The sequence below is a fragment of the Centropristis striata genome, chromosome 5 (genome assembly GCF_030273125.1).
Source record: "Centropristis striata isolate RG_2023a ecotype Rhode Island chromosome 5, C.striata_1.0, whole genome shotgun sequence".
In the NCBI taxonomy this organism is placed as follows: domain Eukaryota; kingdom Metazoa; phylum Chordata; class Actinopteri; order Perciformes; family Serranidae; genus Centropristis; species Centropristis striata.
In genome coordinates, this window is record NC_081521.1 from 25,666,254 (window position 1) to 25,683,485 (window position 17,232).

At 38.2% G+C, this 17,232-nt stretch overlaps 1 protein-coding gene across 1 annotated transcript; it reads right to left on the reverse strand.

The window, feature by feature from the left end:
• Positions 1-5,498: 5,498 nt before the first annotated feature.
• Positions 5,499-16,394, reverse strand: actr5 (actin related protein 5). The gene is made up of 9 exons (XM_059332308.1): positions 15,754-16,394; positions 12,492-12,730; positions 12,166-12,335; positions 10,909-11,126; positions 9,871-10,035; positions 9,381-9,485; positions 9,030-9,169; positions 8,647-8,779; positions 5,499-6,383 (listed from the first exon to the last, which is right to left on the reverse strand). Exons 1-9 carry the CDS (start codon positions 16,135-16,137, stop codon positions 6,051-6,053), a joined length of 1,887 nt encoding a protein of 628 aa, XP_059188291.1. The 5' UTR covers positions 16,138-16,394; the 3' UTR covers positions 5,499-6,050.
• Positions 16,395-17,232: the final 838 nt, after the last annotated feature.

Below are 17,232 nucleotides of genomic sequence, written 5' to 3' on the forward strand. Positions count from 1 at the left end.
ACCAGATTACTAATCCTTCTAATTAGAGCTGGGCGATATATCAATATAAAAAATATATCGATACATTTTTAAATGTGATATGGAATTAGACCATTTCGCATATATCGATATAGTTTAAAAAATAGATTTCTTTATATATAAATACTGCCCTTACTAGGGTTTGTCATATTTAGTTATTTTGTAATGTTTGTTATTCTTTTCTCATATAAATATTTTTACTTCAGAAAAAGATTGGCCTATTTTATTTCATGGGCTATTTTTTTTACAATTTATTTTATATAGATATTTTTTTATTTAAATGTGCACTTCATGGAGCTTTGATTTTTTTTAAAAATGTTCTCCTGTTATACAGTATTTATGTTCACTTAAATAAACAGTTTCAATAAAACTACTTGTGGCATGTCATATTTGACCTTGACTAAACATTTGCTCTCACTTTGCGATTAAAATATCGTGATATATATCGTATATCGATATTCAGCCAAAATATATCAGGATATGACTTTTGGTCCATATCGCCCAGCCCTAATTCTACCGATAGATTTATTTATTTATTTCGCTAACCCAGATTATTTGTGCTTTCCAACTCAAACTCTCATCAACAAAGATTCCCAGGAATGTTATTGTTGACGTGGCCAACCATTGCAAAAAAGTTTTTTTTTTTTTTATTAAAATGTTCAGTAAATTAAATGGAAATTGTCCCAGGAATCGCTTTTAATGTGGTTCAGCCTGGAAAAGATTTATATGATTATCACTTAACCAAGGAAAAAACAAGATGAAAACATAACATGGTGGCCTGAGGATCAGAATAAAGATTCCCTTGCTACAAAGCCGTGTGTGTGTGTGTGTGTGTGTGTGTCTTTTAAGTGGCTTTCTTGCCACACTGACATCTATGTTGAATTTCTTTTCTTGTAGGACTAAGCTATGAAATTTGCATAAAATAATATGGAGAGCATCAACCTTTAGTTCAAACAAATGCAATGATCATTGCCAAAGCTGGAGCTTTTTCCGAAGGTTTTTCATAAGAGCAGAGATTCATTATAACGACTTCATCAGGCTCAGACGAGGTGTCTGCAGACGCTAATAAATCCCAGTGTGAGATAGGGCCACAGTGCCAGCAACCTGCCAGAGCTGTGTCCCTGTCTAGTAATGGCAGTCAGATCGCTTGCAAATGAGCTCCTGGAACTGTCTCGTAAGTCCCAAATCAGCCTGTGCCCTCTGTGTGTGTTTGTGCATGTGTGTGTGTGAACTCAAACCGTGCAGCCAGGAGGAGTACTCACTGGACAAATAACAATAATCCAAACACATTCAACTCGTGTTTCACAGCTGCTTCCCTTAAAAAAAATCTACCTTTCCAGTATGAAACACTGACTGTGCCCCCTGTAGCTTTGACAGGTGGCTTTAAAAGTTTGTAGTTGGATTCAAGTCACTTACAAAAGGATTCAAATAGTGACAAGTTTTCAAAGTGTTGAAGTAAACTTCTCAAACTGCTCCAGCGACACCAGCTTTTACTCTCAGAGCAAACGCTTAACACGTTTAAAATAAATCATTTGTCATAGATATGGATAAACGCACTGCTTTTGTGTCAAATTTCCCTCCTCAAACCTCGAACCCCGATTTCCACTCCATTTCCATTTCTACTGTGAGTTCAGTGAGATTCCCCGACTAACTGGAAGTGGCTATAAACAAGGACGTGATCCTTCACAGGCATCCCACCATCAAACACAAGCACATGTATAATTGTGTTATATTTTAGTAATTATGAGAAGGCAGATAGTGTTAGAGAGAGTTAGCATGTACATGGACCTTTATCTGATCAGAAATCACAGTATGTAGGACAGTTCGCTACAACCACCGTCAGAGGTTTATAATGTGAATGTGCAACTATCTAATTGGTCAAAACTGTTGGGGCAGCACCTTGGTTTAGACTCAGCCTGCCCTTGATGACACCCTAGGCTAAGTCCTTTCACATTTCACCTCATCTGGCCCTCTCTAACTATACTTAGTGCTCAGTGCTTTACTCCCTCCGAGCCCATAACCTTGAAAATATCTCTACAAATGTGTCTCTGAATGTCTCTCCATGAATGAGCCTCTGTCTTATGTCTGTTTTCCCTCAAGAATGCACAAAAAGTGTTAACTATGTGTGTGTGCTCTGTTATATTCAATCTGTGTTTTATGCTTAGATAAAAACATTCATTTAAGCAGCATTTACTAATGGTTATAATGCAAATAATTGCTCATTTTTAATAATCCATAACTAATAGCCAATGTGTTTTGCTCCACTGTAGCTTTCCTCTTTCCCACAGACAGAGACAGGGCAGTTTGTGTTCCCTCAAAAGTTATAATGTTTAGGCTTTGTAGCTCATAGATACACACCTGTAAGAACAACACACACACATTGGTAAATGGACCTGCACTTATATAGCGCTTTTCTAGTCGCTTTGCGACCACTCACAGCGCTCATTCACCCGTTCACACACACATTCATACTGGTGGCAGAGGCTACCCTAAACGGTCCCACCTTCCACCTTTGGGAATTCATTCACACACCGATGAACGCAGCATCGGGAGCATGGGGTTCAGTATCTTGCTCAAGGATACTTCGGCATGTAGGCCGATCGAATCACCAACCTTTCGGTTGGGGGCCAACCAACTCTACCAACTGAGCCACAGCCACAGCATTGTGTATCACAGTCTTCCAACGATAGCTGTTGGCCTGTCCACGTCATTGGTTAACTGCCAAATGGACTTGGTTACGTGTATGTCCAACTTCTGTAGAAAATTAAATGTGAATTATATAGAAATCGGGGCTAATTCTGACTCGGATCCTGAGAGAGCTGTGTCAGTCTGAGTCCAGCGCTGCATAACTTTACCTGTGACCTAAATAAAAGCCTGCTGCATTGAGACCATATTTTTTCTCCGGTTGTGTTTACTCTTGGGCTTCCAATCTACGAACCTGAGAACCTTTAAAATTGCAATAGCCTGCAGAAGTTTTGTCCCTGTGCAGAGTGAAGAGAGACAGGAAGCACACAGAGAAATAGCAGGGTTGTATTGGATGTCAACACGCCTTCACCTGATGTAACCGTGCCAACAGGACATCCTGCCAAGAGGCTATTTTAGGATCCATAACCAACAAGATAAGAACAAAATTGGTGGATCGTGTTGTTGCCTCCGGAATTATTTGCAATTTATGACAGGAAGAATAAAATTTAAAAAATAAGATTGTCCGACATTTAAAAAATCTTACTGTGCATCTTTCACACTGCTAATTCTGATTCTTTATTTTCTATGTGACATGAGCTCAGCCATGCCGGCTGCTCCTGCTGACCTGCAGCACAGAGCTCATACATAAATCCTCCTAATTGGACACCAGCCAACACTGTGACACAAACAGTGCCAATACAGGTCCGATACAGCAGTACCCCTTGAGCTGTTCGGTGGAGAATTTATTTAGAAACCTAATGATGACGTAAATTGGTCCTAGCATAAAATTTGACTGGGAGGAGACAGCAGGTTGGGATAAAAGTAACCGAACGATTTTATTGTTGAATTTAAGCTGCAACACATCCCATAGACCAGTATCAACACGGATCATGGCCATATAATAGTGTAAATGTCAAAATATGTCATTAATCACCTGTTTGTTTTTGGTGTTTTTCAAATTCAAAGCCACTCAATGGCATCCACATTAGCCAAACACTTCATATAGACATGAAAGGGTAGGAAACACATTATCAACTTCTTTGAGTTGCACCTGCAGTAGAAGTATTTTTCCTCCCTAAATATAATGAAACAACCCTTGCTTAAACGCAGTGTAGCCATAGAAATAAAACCTGTTTACTTGTTTTTACGTATAAAAGATTTCCTTGTTTTCCCTTTTTAATCCCTCTTGTTAAAATTGAGCCAATCATCCTGCAGTCACAGGCCTGTTTTGGCTCTGATTAGCCTCGTTGTACCCTGCTCTGTGTGTGTGTGTGTGTGTGTGTGTGTGTGTGTGTGTGTGTGTGTGTGTGGTTGCTTGAGGAGAAACAGAACAAGTTGGTGGACGGTTTGAACCTGGAGCTGTGGCTCAGTTTAACTCCACCTAATGCTATTAGCCTGCAGAGGTCTGTTGGGTTAATAATGTAGACTAACAATGAAGAAAACACACCTGCAGGACACCTGATAGCTCTGCATGGAGAGAGTGTGCAAACCTTCAGATCAGATGAGTAGGAGAACTGCACATATGCAGAATCAAAGGTCCCTGCAGTCACATGTTCTGGTGAACATTAGGCTGATTAAAGGGTTTGTAGATTATTAGGCCGAACACAAAGTACATTTATTCAAACTGACCAAAGCGACAGTTTGAGCATTAAAGGAGACCAACAGTGAGAATGTTTCTCTCCTTTAAGCAGGCTGCTGACACAGCAGAGCATGCTGCTGTGATTATAGGAACCAGCTTGCCACAGGAAGTTTGAAACCCTTGGTTTTACTATCATAAGTCCGTCTTATTACTTTGTATTATAGATCTACTATGTGCGAATATGCCCACATGCACTGTAGAGCTTGAAAACAGGACTAGATTTTGAGTTTCTGTGCCATCTAGTGGTGTAAACCTAAATTACAACACCTAATATATGATATGTATACACATTTAAAGCGTCATTTCACCGAAATGAAAAACAAAAACAATATATTTTCACTTTTCTCTAGTCTTATCGTCTATGTCTACTTAATTTGAATTTAGTTTTTATGTTTTAATTGTTGGTTTTTACATTATTTGTATCTCTGGTGTTTATTTTATTCCATTGACACCTATTTTATTGTTTTTTTTTCCTTCATTGTTGTACTGTTTTGCCTTAAAATTCTATTTATTGTTGTTAATTTTGTTTTTAATCATTTATTTTATTGTCTGTTGCTTTAATTTTGCTATTTGAAGCACTTTAAGATGCATGTTTGTAGTTGAGTTGAGCAAGTGAGTGAATTATCCTTGTAAATACTTTTGGTTTTATTGGTCAGGGTGCAAAGATATTTGTCTGAAATAAAGTATGGATTTATCATGTGAGTCATTTAATAATCAAGCAATAGCTCAGAACAGGCCGTGGTATGTTGGGATTATACCACAGCTAAATAAATAATTGTTAGTTGTGGCTGTAATCCACACAATGTTTCTGGAGAAAAATTGTACTTGAATTTTAGTTTTTTTAATGTAGTTGTTTATACTGTGAACCCAGAAGCTAAATTCTAATCCCCTCTATAACCCAAACTATTAGCAAGGATAGATACAGCTAGAGGAAAGTTAGAAAAAATGTGTGTGTGTGTGTGTGTGTGTGTGTGTGTGTGTGTGTGTGTGTGTGTGTGTGTGTGTGTGTGTGTGTGTGAAGAGACTGAAGGGAGACTGATGAAAATGTTAAGACTTTTCATCTGTAACCAGTGGCATCAGACGCTGCCAGACTTTCTTCTCAACCTGTCAGTCAATGAATAGAAAAACATCTGTTTTCCATCAGTGAAAATATATATTTTTTTAAAACATACAAACAACAAATTCTATTTACATAATCATACAAAATATTCCCACTAGACCTTTTAAGATCATTCATTTGAAGAGCATTCAATATGAATGGTCTCTTGTGGTTTCACAACAGATTATGAAACTAAGACAAATCTGTGTTTCCAAAACAGTTCCACTCAGGGAGTTACAGAGCTCACAGGACCAGAAAAACAGATCGATGAAAGTTGAGAACAGGCAGGAAATGTATCTTCCTTTCACATCTTAACACTGTAAAAAAAACAACTTATATTTCTGAGCTTCTATTGATAGTGGTGTTTCTTTAAATTTACACAGAGAAATGCCTAAAGGAGACCATATTGAGATTATTATTTGCAGTTACAATCATGTTTGTGTACGACCACCTTTCTGAATCTTTGATGATCTATGTAAAGTTTTGTTTTCAGTCGCTCAGAATCAAAGAGCAAAGCCCTCTTTACCTTTGATTGAATGCATCAAGTTCAAACCTATTCTTCGAGGGTTGTTTGGGATTATTTGAACATCAGACACTTGTGATCACAGTTTAGGAGGTAACAATAGAAACATTGGCAGCAACAGTAGAACAGGAGGGAGTCAGGGCAGACGTAACCGTGGTGACGGCAGCAGAAGCTCCAGTTAGAGTCAGTGTGGTATCAGAGGGCTCAGTGGGACGGGCAGGAACTTGTTTGGCAATTTTCATGGGAACGAAGAGGTTAGAGGCACAGTGCTCACTCAGGTACTCGCCTCCTTTTTCCTCATACTCCTGCCTGCTGATCCATCCCTCCGCCGCTCCTCCCTCTCCATCAGGTGGATGCTCCAGGGCCCAGTCTCTGGCCCCGTACCAGGCGTCCAGGGCTGGCTGTGATGCCATTGCCACCTGAGAAGGAGTCAGTCAGAGTTCAAATGCAGTCACAAGATTATATCTGCAGTATTTGAGCAGTTTAGCCTGCTTAGTAGCTGTCCCTAGATTTTTTATTTTACTTCTTTTGTTGATTTTTATTTTTAGAATCATTGATCAACTGTATAGAACATGGATGAAGTCTAGAGATGTGAATCCCCAAAGGCCCCATGATGCGATTTTATCACGATACTTGAGTCACGATACGATATTATTGCGATTTTAAGTATTTTGAGATATGGCGAGTATTGCGATACAATATATTGCAATTTAACCGTTTAACTGCATTTTGTGTAAACAAAATTAAATTTAATCAAGAATTGTTTTGTCAAATAAGAGAAAAGTCTCAGTCTTTTCATCTCACTTCAGTCTTTTTATTTCCCCACAATGAGAGTCAAACCCACAGACTGACCAACAAAGTATTCAGTCAAACTGAACTGATATCAAACATGTATGTACAACAACAACTGCAGCATTTTATCAAACTTTCAACAATTTCCCAACACAATATCCTGACACACGTGGTGCCTATAGATTCCTTAGATCTTCTAGTTTCATATGATACCAGTATCTCCAGTATATTCATAAAAGTGAGCCCACTATGGCACCAAAAACGGCAGAAATACTGACAGCCCACAGCCCGTCAGAACGTTAAATATCGATACTTGGTGGCCATGAATCAATATAATATTGCCACGCAAAATATCGCAATACTATGCTGTATCAATTTCCCCCCCCCAACTGTAATGAAGTCTTTGCAGCATCCACAGGCTTCACAGTTGTTCATTTTATCATGGGGTTTACTGTATATGGAGGCAACTAGACTAACTAGAGAGAACTACACGTCTTCAAGTGGCCATTTGAGGAACTGCACTTCACATTGGTCTCATTTTTCAGCCCCGGAGGTTGCCGTTTTATCTGGATGCAAGTACATTTTTCACTGTAGGTCAGTGTAAAAACATAAAACTTAAAATCTTATCAGACTGTGTGTGAATAGATTAGTTTTTCAGGTGCATTCATGGATATCAATGTTCTGTGCGAACAAACACAGTAACTGAAACTAGTTTTTATTAGTACTTTTATCTGTTATTGTATTATTTGTTCAAATAATGTATACATTCATTTTAATTATTATTATTAAAAAGTTTGCAATGTGCAATTTTACCTGATTGTTGAGGTACATTTGCATGCTTTTCTACATTGCATGCAGGGTCTCTGCAGGTTTCAACAGGTAAAATTTTGGACTTTTAAGGACTTTTTTAAGACCATAATGAATACAATTTAAGATCCATTTCACATCCATACTGACAAGAAAGTACAAAAGACATGAAGGAAAATCGGAGGCCCGGAATTACTTGCAAAGTATATGAATTTATTCACAGCTCAAATTCTGACCGGGCTGCACAGGTACTTAGTTCTGTTTTGTAGTTACGTTAGAGCGTTCACAAAAATCGAAACATTTCAAAGCAAGACTGAAGTTTATTCATTCATTCATTACCATTAACCGCTTATCCGCATTCTAATACTAATAAAAAACTAGTTTTGCGGGGGGCTGGAGCCTATCCCAGCTGTCATTGCACAAGAGGCGGGGTACACCCTGGACAGGTCGCCAGACTATTGCAGCGCTAACACACAGAGACAGACAATCACACTCTCATTCACACCTACGGGCAATTTAGAGTCACCAATTAAACCTAAGTGCATGTTTTTGGACTGTGGGAGGAAGCCGGAGTACCGGGTGAGAACCCACGCTGACACAGGGAGAACATGCAAACTCCACACAGAAGAGCCGCAGGCGGGAGGCGACCCGGAGACCCTCTAGCTGTGAGGCGAAATCGCTAACCACTACACCACCGTGTAGCCGACTGAAGTTTATGAATTTGTAAAAATAAAAGTAACATTAATGCAGTTTTAAGGCCTTTCAAAATCATATTTAATACATTTTATGAGATTTTAAGAGAATTTGACACATTTAAGGCCCTAAATTCAAATTATTGGTGTTTTAAGACTTTTTAAGACCCCGCGGATACCCTGTGGATGTGTCATTCATTTTTTAATGCACAAACTGTATGTAACCGACATATTTCAATTGCACTGCAAATGAAGCATCATCTGTTTTTTCAATCAAACAAATCATTACAAATGATAAATCTCCGCATAAGAAACATGGGAAGTGGGATGTGATTCAGACTTTATTTAGGAGTGGGTAATGATAAATAGGGGTTTAAAACGGGCCGTTTACCTTGAAGTGTGACTGAAACGGCCTCATAGCCAGCAGTTCTCTCTCCACTCTCTCTTTCATTCCGGGGTACTGCATGTTCCCTCCTGTCAGGAACACATTGCTCACCAGCGCCTCCTGCTGCTCTGGTGTGTATCTGTATGAGGTATATTGATACATCAGTTTCACATATTCTCAGTTTCTATCACAACTTAAGTTAATATGAGAAAAATGCTGTTTCTAATGCAAAAAAGGCTAAAATACAGTATTTGTAAGATTAAATAAAACAAGCAAGGAGAGAATTTTAACAATCTGTGTGTGTTTGCATGATTCATCCGTGTGTGGTTATGTGTTTATATGCATGTGTGCTTGGTGTTTTGCATGCACCTGTTGTATTGTATCATTACCTGGCCAGGACGTACTGCAGCGTCTCCATCAGTCCCATCTGGTCCTCTCCAGTCGGCGAGGGCTGGAACAGGATCTCTGGACACCGCAGCCGCTCCGTCCCGACAAACAGCTGGTGGTACTCCGCCATGTTGAAAACAGGCTGGAGAAAGTAAATTACGTTAATGTGTGATATCAAATCTTTCAGCTTATGAGCAAAGTTAGCTAGTTTCGCTTCCTATTCTGGCACACAAACAAAAGACAGGACAAAAAGTTTCATTCTGCCCCACAGAAACTGGCAAATAATTGCCTAGACAGAATTAATGAGGATCTAAATGTCTGTCTGGGAAGCTCAAGTGTCTCTGTGCCACTACCTGAACCACATTAGTGGGTTTTTCTGTCAGCGTGTCCTCAGGGAAGTCAGGATCCATCAGCGCCACTCCGTCTCCCTCGTCCATCGGCTGCTCCAGCTCAGACACCTGGCAGAGAAAACAGAACAGCCTCAGGCTTCGTGTCAGCTGGAGCACATCGACTGCCGCAAACAAGGACGAGTCCTGGAGAGCCCGGCAGCACATTCACGGCGATGACATGTCGACCTAATTAATTATTGGTGCATTTGAATGTGAACTCAGCTCAGTGGCACCAGAGTTGATCAGCTGCTGTCATTACTTTGAGTAGTTTGTCCACTTAACTTTCTTATTAGTGTTATTTGCCTACCAAACACCAAATACAGAGAAGAACACTCCTTATATAACACGTATCTAACCGTACAAACATTTTTTAACTGCCCCATTATTTTATTACTAGAAAACAAATCAAGACTTCTTAATTTTTTCCTCTCTGTTTTGATGGAGTTACGCTCACCTCTGTCTTTCCTTCTGTTCCGTCGCTGTGCAGCAGTTTCTGTCTGCCCTGCTCCACAGCCAGCTGCAGCTTGTTAATGTACGACTGCAGCTCCTCAGCTGAGTCCATGTTGAGCTCCACCAGGCTCTTATGAAACTGATCCAACAAGCCATCTTCCAGCAGCTCCTGCACACACACACACACACACACACACACACACACACACACACACACACACACACACACACACACACACACACACACACACACACACACACACACACACACACACACACACACACACACACACACACACACACACACACAGAAATACAAACAAACTCTATAATCACTGTGCATCACACTCCAGCTGTGTTTTAGAATCAAACATTAAATAAAAGCGATTTCTTATTTTGGATGTTTTATAGTTGCTGTTGTAGTAAACAAGCATTTTATAGTTTGTCTATTTGTGATTATCAGATGTAAACAGGTCAAATCTCAAGTCTTAAGTCTGCCATCTGAAAAACCTAAAGAATTAACTGTACACTGACCAGCCACTTTATTAGGTACACCTGTTCAACTTCTCATTAACACAAATACTACTTAGCCGTAATGCATTTTGGCATGTAGACACGGTGAAGACGATCTGCTGAAGTTCAAACCAGCATCAGAATGGAGAAGAAAGGTGATTTAAGTGACTTTGAACATGGTATGGTTGTTGGTCTGAGGATTTCACAAACTGCTGATCTAACAAACATCTCTAGTGTTTACAGAGAATGGTCTGATAAAGAGAAAATATCCAGTCAACTGCAGTTCTCTGGGCCAAAATGCCTTGTTGTTGCCAGAGATCAGAGGAGAATGGCCAGACTTCAACAGTAACTCAAATAACCACTCGATACAACCGAAGTCTGCAGGAGACCAACTTTGAACGCACAACATATCCAACTTTGAAGCAGATCGGCTACAGCAGCAGAACTTTACACACCACCACTTTATTAGGTACACCTTGCTAGCTAATAAAGTGGCCGGTGAGTGTAGATGATACAATAGGTCTCTTGCCTGCACTGCCATAAGCCTGTCCAGCCTCTCTTGGTCCTGCAGCAGCTTCTCCTCCCGGCGGCGAGCGTTGATCTCCTGAAGCCGTCGAAGCTGCTGAGCTCGTCTCTCCTGCCTCTCCTCCACGCTCACACAGCCGCCGGGCACCTTACCCGAGAAGGGGAGCTGCATACGGTGAACCTCCCGCTCATAAAACTCTGGGCTGCGCCACTTCTCCAGCTCTGTGGAGAACGGGACAAAGATAAAAGATGTAAAGAAAGGAAAGGAAAGGAAAGGAAAGGAAAGGAAAGGAAAGGAAAGGAAAGGAAAGGAAAGGAAAGGAAGAAAGGGTTTGCATGCATCTCCATGCTGTGTTCAAGCTCTTTCAGATGAGGAGTTTATAAATGTTACTTGAAATCACTTACATTTTTAAGTAAATACAAACTTAACCCTCAGGGCCTGTTTAAATTTTATGCACACTTGTACTGCTTAGCTGCGCTAATAAAAAGCAAGCTATAAAAAAAATTATACATTATGATATTCTACTTTCATTGATTCTACTTTCACTGATTTTTTCCCCCTACATCTGGCCTCATTTTTGATATTAAACACTAATTGATTTTAGAATATTTTAACGCTTTATTATGTCAGGTTTGTGTCATGATGCCACCATTTTTATAGACCTGGCTGCAATCACAGCTGTGTAAATAACTTTTTTTTGTTATGAGTTTGTCATGTCACTCTAGATGGCTGCATCTTGTGATTCAAGATCATCTTTCTTTTTTTTATTTGAAGCAGTACATGCTTGTGTGTATGGATTGTGTGTATAAATTGCATGTTTTTTCTCTAAATGTTGAATATGGTCAAAGTGACGCAATCTGGTGGAAAGTATTAAAAATGATCAATTCCAAGGCCAAAGCCCAGATTGACAACAAGATTTAATAAAATGCATGTATTATGCGTTAACGTAAGTGAGATCAAAAATTGCATTTTGAATGGGTTTTAATGGTGCATTTTGCTCGCTCAACCTTAAGAGTGTAACTATTGTTTATAAACAGTTTATTTCAGCCTTACTGCAGGAGCTGAGCTGGAAATAACAAGATCAAATAAAAATGCACATTCTTGCCAAAATTCATGCCAATTGCATAAACACAGTCAAAACTATTAACAAATGAAGAATGAAAAGCACAAAAAATGCGCTCAACCTGCCCTGAGTTATTGTCTTGCCCAGAGAAACTGTAATGTATCAATATATATTATTTTTGCAGTGACATACAGTACCTTCATGGTAATCCGCAGCAATGTAGCTGTGCTCATGAAGCAGTTCCTCCACGCGGCTAAGTGTGATGGCTGCAAGGTGACCGGGGTATTTCAGCTGGAGGAGGCGCTGCAGGTAGGACGCTGACTGATTCCCAGCCACGTTCACACGCTTGCAGTTCACTGCATCAAACCTTGAATTGGAACCATATCAAAATTCAAATATGCGGGAACAAATTGTGCATGATTTCACCATAGTCCAAAATAATCAGGGGAGAAGGACAGACAACAAAAGCATAATGAATGCAAGGAAAATCAACTTAACTAATACAACATTTATGAATTCTCACCTGCCGTTGATAACCGGCAGGATGTGTGAACAGTGGTACCCTGAGGACAGAACGATACCGGTGTGTGGGGGCTGCAGCTTCGTTTGAGTGTTATTGTGGTAGAAACTGTACAAGCCGTCCACACCGTAGGAGACGAACGGGACGCAGTAGCACTCAAACAGCAACTCTGACATCATCTGCCGACAGTGCAGCGGGTTGCAGGGCGCCTCTGTCAGCACAATGGGGTGTGCCACACTGCCCTACAAAAGCATGGAGAGAAAATGGCTGATTCTCATGACGAGTTAATTTGATCTTAGACAAAAATCAGAATTGGCTAGATTGCTTTTAATGATTCAAAAAAAGGAACTGAGATGTTCTCATGGTGGTAACAGACCTTGATGCCCCACAAAATGTCTTTGTTTATGCTACTATTGTTTTTTCTTGATATTACCTAAAATCGTCATCAAGAAAACAATGGCTAGATATCAGCTCTGAAATTAAACTCTTATGAGCTATTTTTGTTGTTATCATTATATTTGTCCAAATAAATGTACCTTTAGTTGTACCAGGCATTAAAATGAACAAGATATTAGAGAAAACAAGGATGGTCTAATATTTTTTTCCATGACTGTATGTTTACATCTGACAGCATTAGGCCTTCTGTATTTTTTCTATATTATATATATAAATATAGTAAATATAGTAATAAATAAATATATGCCATATACCACTGATACCATACTGTGTATATCTCTGCATATATTTAAATATATTTATTAATTTATGTTCATACTACTTCATGTAACAACTTACTTAACCTATTTAACATGCTAAAATATATTTTCTCCAATGTACAATATCTTTAAAATGCAAAGTACTCTCAGGAAAACAAACAAACACAAAAATATATATTAATCATAAATGCCAAATAGCAGAAATGTATTTATGTCATGTGTATAGAATGTATGTATATGTCTTATTTTTTATATTCTTATTCTGTTTTCTATATCTAAGTGTCTGTACCTTGAGCTGCTCTGACAACTAAATTTCCCCACTGCGCGATAAATAAAGTCATATCTTATCATATCTTATCTTTTTTTACTTTGGAGATAAAAGTTAAAGAAAATCTATGTGTATGATTAAAAATAAAACGTCAAATTGTACAGATGATCATCTCCGTTTTATATTAATATTGTTAAATTATTATTTGTATGTGTATATTGATGTTATAATATTGTGTAATATTAAATACATTTTAGAATTATCATTATCCATCTACATTCATATAGTCTACATTATTAATGGTATTTAACTTTACTTTTCTGTTTTGTGTATATTTGTGTTTTACAGTGAGGTGGTTGATCAAAAAGGTAATCGACAGGAACCCTAATCAGCTAATTGTTTCAAACACAGATGTGCAGATCTTTAATATTTTGTCTTGTGTGACAGTAAACTAAATAGTTATGTTTGAGTTAAATCAGCTAAAAACTTTATAGACTAAACAATTATATAAATAAAAATATATATCTTAGTATTTCTGCATATTTGTTAAGTTCTGACTTTGATCAATTTTGGCTTTAAACAAAACATTTTTTGTCAATAACTTGTAATTAAGGTGGGCAATATGGCCCTAAAAGAATATCACGATATTTCAGGGTATTTTTACAATAGCGATTTTCTTAAAGATATGACATAATAACGAAAAATATATAGAGTCTGTATAAATAAAAATCGTACAACAAAACAAAATTCAACCTTAAATCTAAAATGTAGTGTAAACAGTTGGCAAATACAAAAAAAAGTACTCTTGACTCTTCAGTGCAAACGGAAGCATTAGAAAATAAAAAAAAAAAAATATTCTGCAAATGTCAGTGATGGAATGTAACTACATTTACTCAAGTACTGTACTAAATACAATTTTGAGGCACATTTACTTAACTTGCGTATTTCCATTCATGTAACTTTATACTTCATCTTCACTACATTTTAAAGCCAAATAATCACCACATTTCGCTGCCAGCTTTAGTTTTTGGGTTTTTTTATCAAGCTTTAACATAAAAAACGTGATTAAACCTCTTTATAAATTAAACCACATACAAGTATATTAAGTAGTTAAAATTAGCCCTAAAAAGCTGCTTACATAAATGCATCAAAAATAATTATCAAACTATATATAGAGAATATATAAAACAATCTAAATGGGGTCATTCTGCATGCAGAGTACTTTTACTTTTGTTACTTTAAGAAGAAAAAAATTGCTGGTGCTTTTGTACTTTTACTTCAGTAAGTTTTGAATGCAATGACTTGACAGCGTTATGTCAAGAAGTAGGAATGTTGCCAATATCGCGATATGCATCATCATATCATATAAAAAAGATACCGGTATTATCATGACCGGTAAGATATGGCACATGCTACTTGTAATTAAATTTGATTAGATGGCCTCTGTAGTGTAGATAAAATCTACAGTGTAGCTGCAAAAACTTTTCTTACTCTTTTTAAAAGGGCATTGATAGAAAAGGAAAGAAGTAATGTATTAACCTTCCGTTAGCTTTCTGTTACTATATCTTATGTTAACGGAGCGGTTTTGACCCGTGTCTTAAATGATCCATAAAATACACTCAAATCCACACATCCAATTGGTTTCATACCTTTTGGTTACCTTGTCAGGCTACCTTATCCATGAAAAGATTAATTTTAATATTTTGACAGCATACCCCCCTCGTTTTCAATTTTAAAAAATGGTAAAAAATGAACCTTAAGAGAATTATATAAAATAAAAGGTTGTTTTGTTGCCTCGCTATTACCGAGGGGTATTAGAAGAGATCTCTAATAAATGTTTCATTTTAACATTAACTATAGTAACATCTATGGTGTTATGGGTCAAAACAATTTTTACAACAGTCATGGAAAACAATGATTAGACCACCCTTGTTTTCATCAATTTATTGTTCATTTAATGTCTGGTACAACTAAAAGTACATTTGTTTGGAGAAATATAATGATAGCAACAAAAATAACTCATAAGAGTTTAATTTAAGAGCTGATATCTAGCCATTTTCCATGGTTTTCTTGATAATAACCAAAATCGTTACCATTACCCAGGGCATTTTATAATGTAGTTAAATTTATTTTTTGTTTGTTTTTTGTTTAGATAGAAGTCCCTGACAAAGTAAAAACGCATTGATGCAATAAGCAAAAGAAAACACAAGAGGAGAGGTTAAATAGACTTTTTAAATTCTGACTCCAGTGAACTTAGCATCAGTCCCCGTCCACCACTGACCTCCGAGCTGACGCCCAGGTGAGTGAACACATGGTCGAAGATGAGCTCCTGGATCTCGAAGTTGACCACCACGTTACGGTCGAACTGGCTCTTCAGCAGCCACCGCAGCGGCTCCAGGTTCGGGATATCGTTGCCGATCTGGGTCTCGCTGCGGGCGGCCCCTCTGCTGCGCGCCGCCACCGACCTGAAGAGCAGCCGCGGAGAGTCAAAGTCCGCCCCCGGAGCCGCCCAGCCGGCCCGGGTCTGGAAGGAGCCGTTATCTATCACTATAGGCACCGGTGTAGGTGTTGCATACTGGGCGGGGAGCTCAAAAATCGGGTCGGGAGAGAATTTACAGTCCTGAAATGAGAAAATTTGATAAACCGGTTCCTGCTTTGAAGCCATTTTGGAAGTGCGTCACTGCAAAATACAGCCGAGGGGAAACTGTGCCGACGACTTTTTAGTTCCTAATTGTTTTAAATCCATTAATGCACAATACAGACATTGAAGCCGTATACAGCAGGATGAAGAATATCAGAGTAGCACTTGAACAAAAATGGACTAAAATATATTTAAAATAAACGAGTAAAATAAGACGGTTTCACTTTTTTTCAAATAGTGCGGCAAATGCCTGTTAAGGCTTTTTCCTTTTTAGATAAATACTCATTATTTATCTACATTGCATCTAAAGTCCGTAACACGATGTATAGTGTGTGTATAGCGTGTATAATCTTCATTTACAATAAACGTGACTTTAAAAATGTGAAAATATATCAACCTCTCACCACCAGATGTCGTACTACACTCTATGTAAGCATATAACCCTCTGAGTCACACAGATATGTCTATTATTAGAATGGAAAGGGCCTGTTTATTTAAACAAGAATGTGTTTAAGCACCATTCGTTGGTATCTCCTATCAAAATATTCTTAAAGTTCTGCTATGAAAAAAATGCAAATTCTAATTGCATTGCAATTTTAATTTTCATGTTAAATCTCACTGAATCCTTGTTTGCGCTTATTGAAAAGAGATGCTGTGCAGCCACATTTTACATTCTAGAGGAGACCCCAACATTTTCATCTGATGAATTATGCAGCCATAAAAATAGCCATTTATCTACAGAGTCAATTTCAATCTTTGTGCAAACTAAAACTTTCACTGCTATTTTCTTATATTAACCTCAAATTTGGTGTCAACTGATGTGATATGGTAGAAACGGATGAGTCCATTTTGAAGCCACATTTGAACCATGTGCACAGACATTTTCCCTCAGGCCCAGAGATCCCTGATTTCTCTGTCTGCCATCCTGTTACTCTCAGCTGACCGGATGAAGCCTCAGCTGGTGATGTGGGACACCTGCACATGTACGCTACTGTACACCCCAGTCTGCACTACTCAGACCATACAGTCAGTGCACATGTTCATGTTGGAGATCTCACACTGTGAGTTTTGGTTCATCCTGTAATTGTATGATTGTGTATTTGTTGTTGTGGAGTACAA

Bases quoted from the DNA above. Each gene is read 5' to 3' on its own strand.
- actr5 (XM_059332308.1), bottom strand. From the start codon at position 16,137: ATGGCTTCAAAGCAGGAACCGGTTTATCAAATTTTCTCATTTCAGGAC. The intron at 10,036-10,908 runs GCAAGAGACCTA...GTGTGTGTGCAG, and splicing joins ACAGGCTTATGGCAGTGCAG to GAGCTGCTGGAAGATGGCTT. The intron at 8,780-9,029 runs GTAATGATACAA...TACCTCATACAG, and splicing joins CTGCAGTACGTCCTGGCCAG to ATACACACCAGAGCAGCAGG.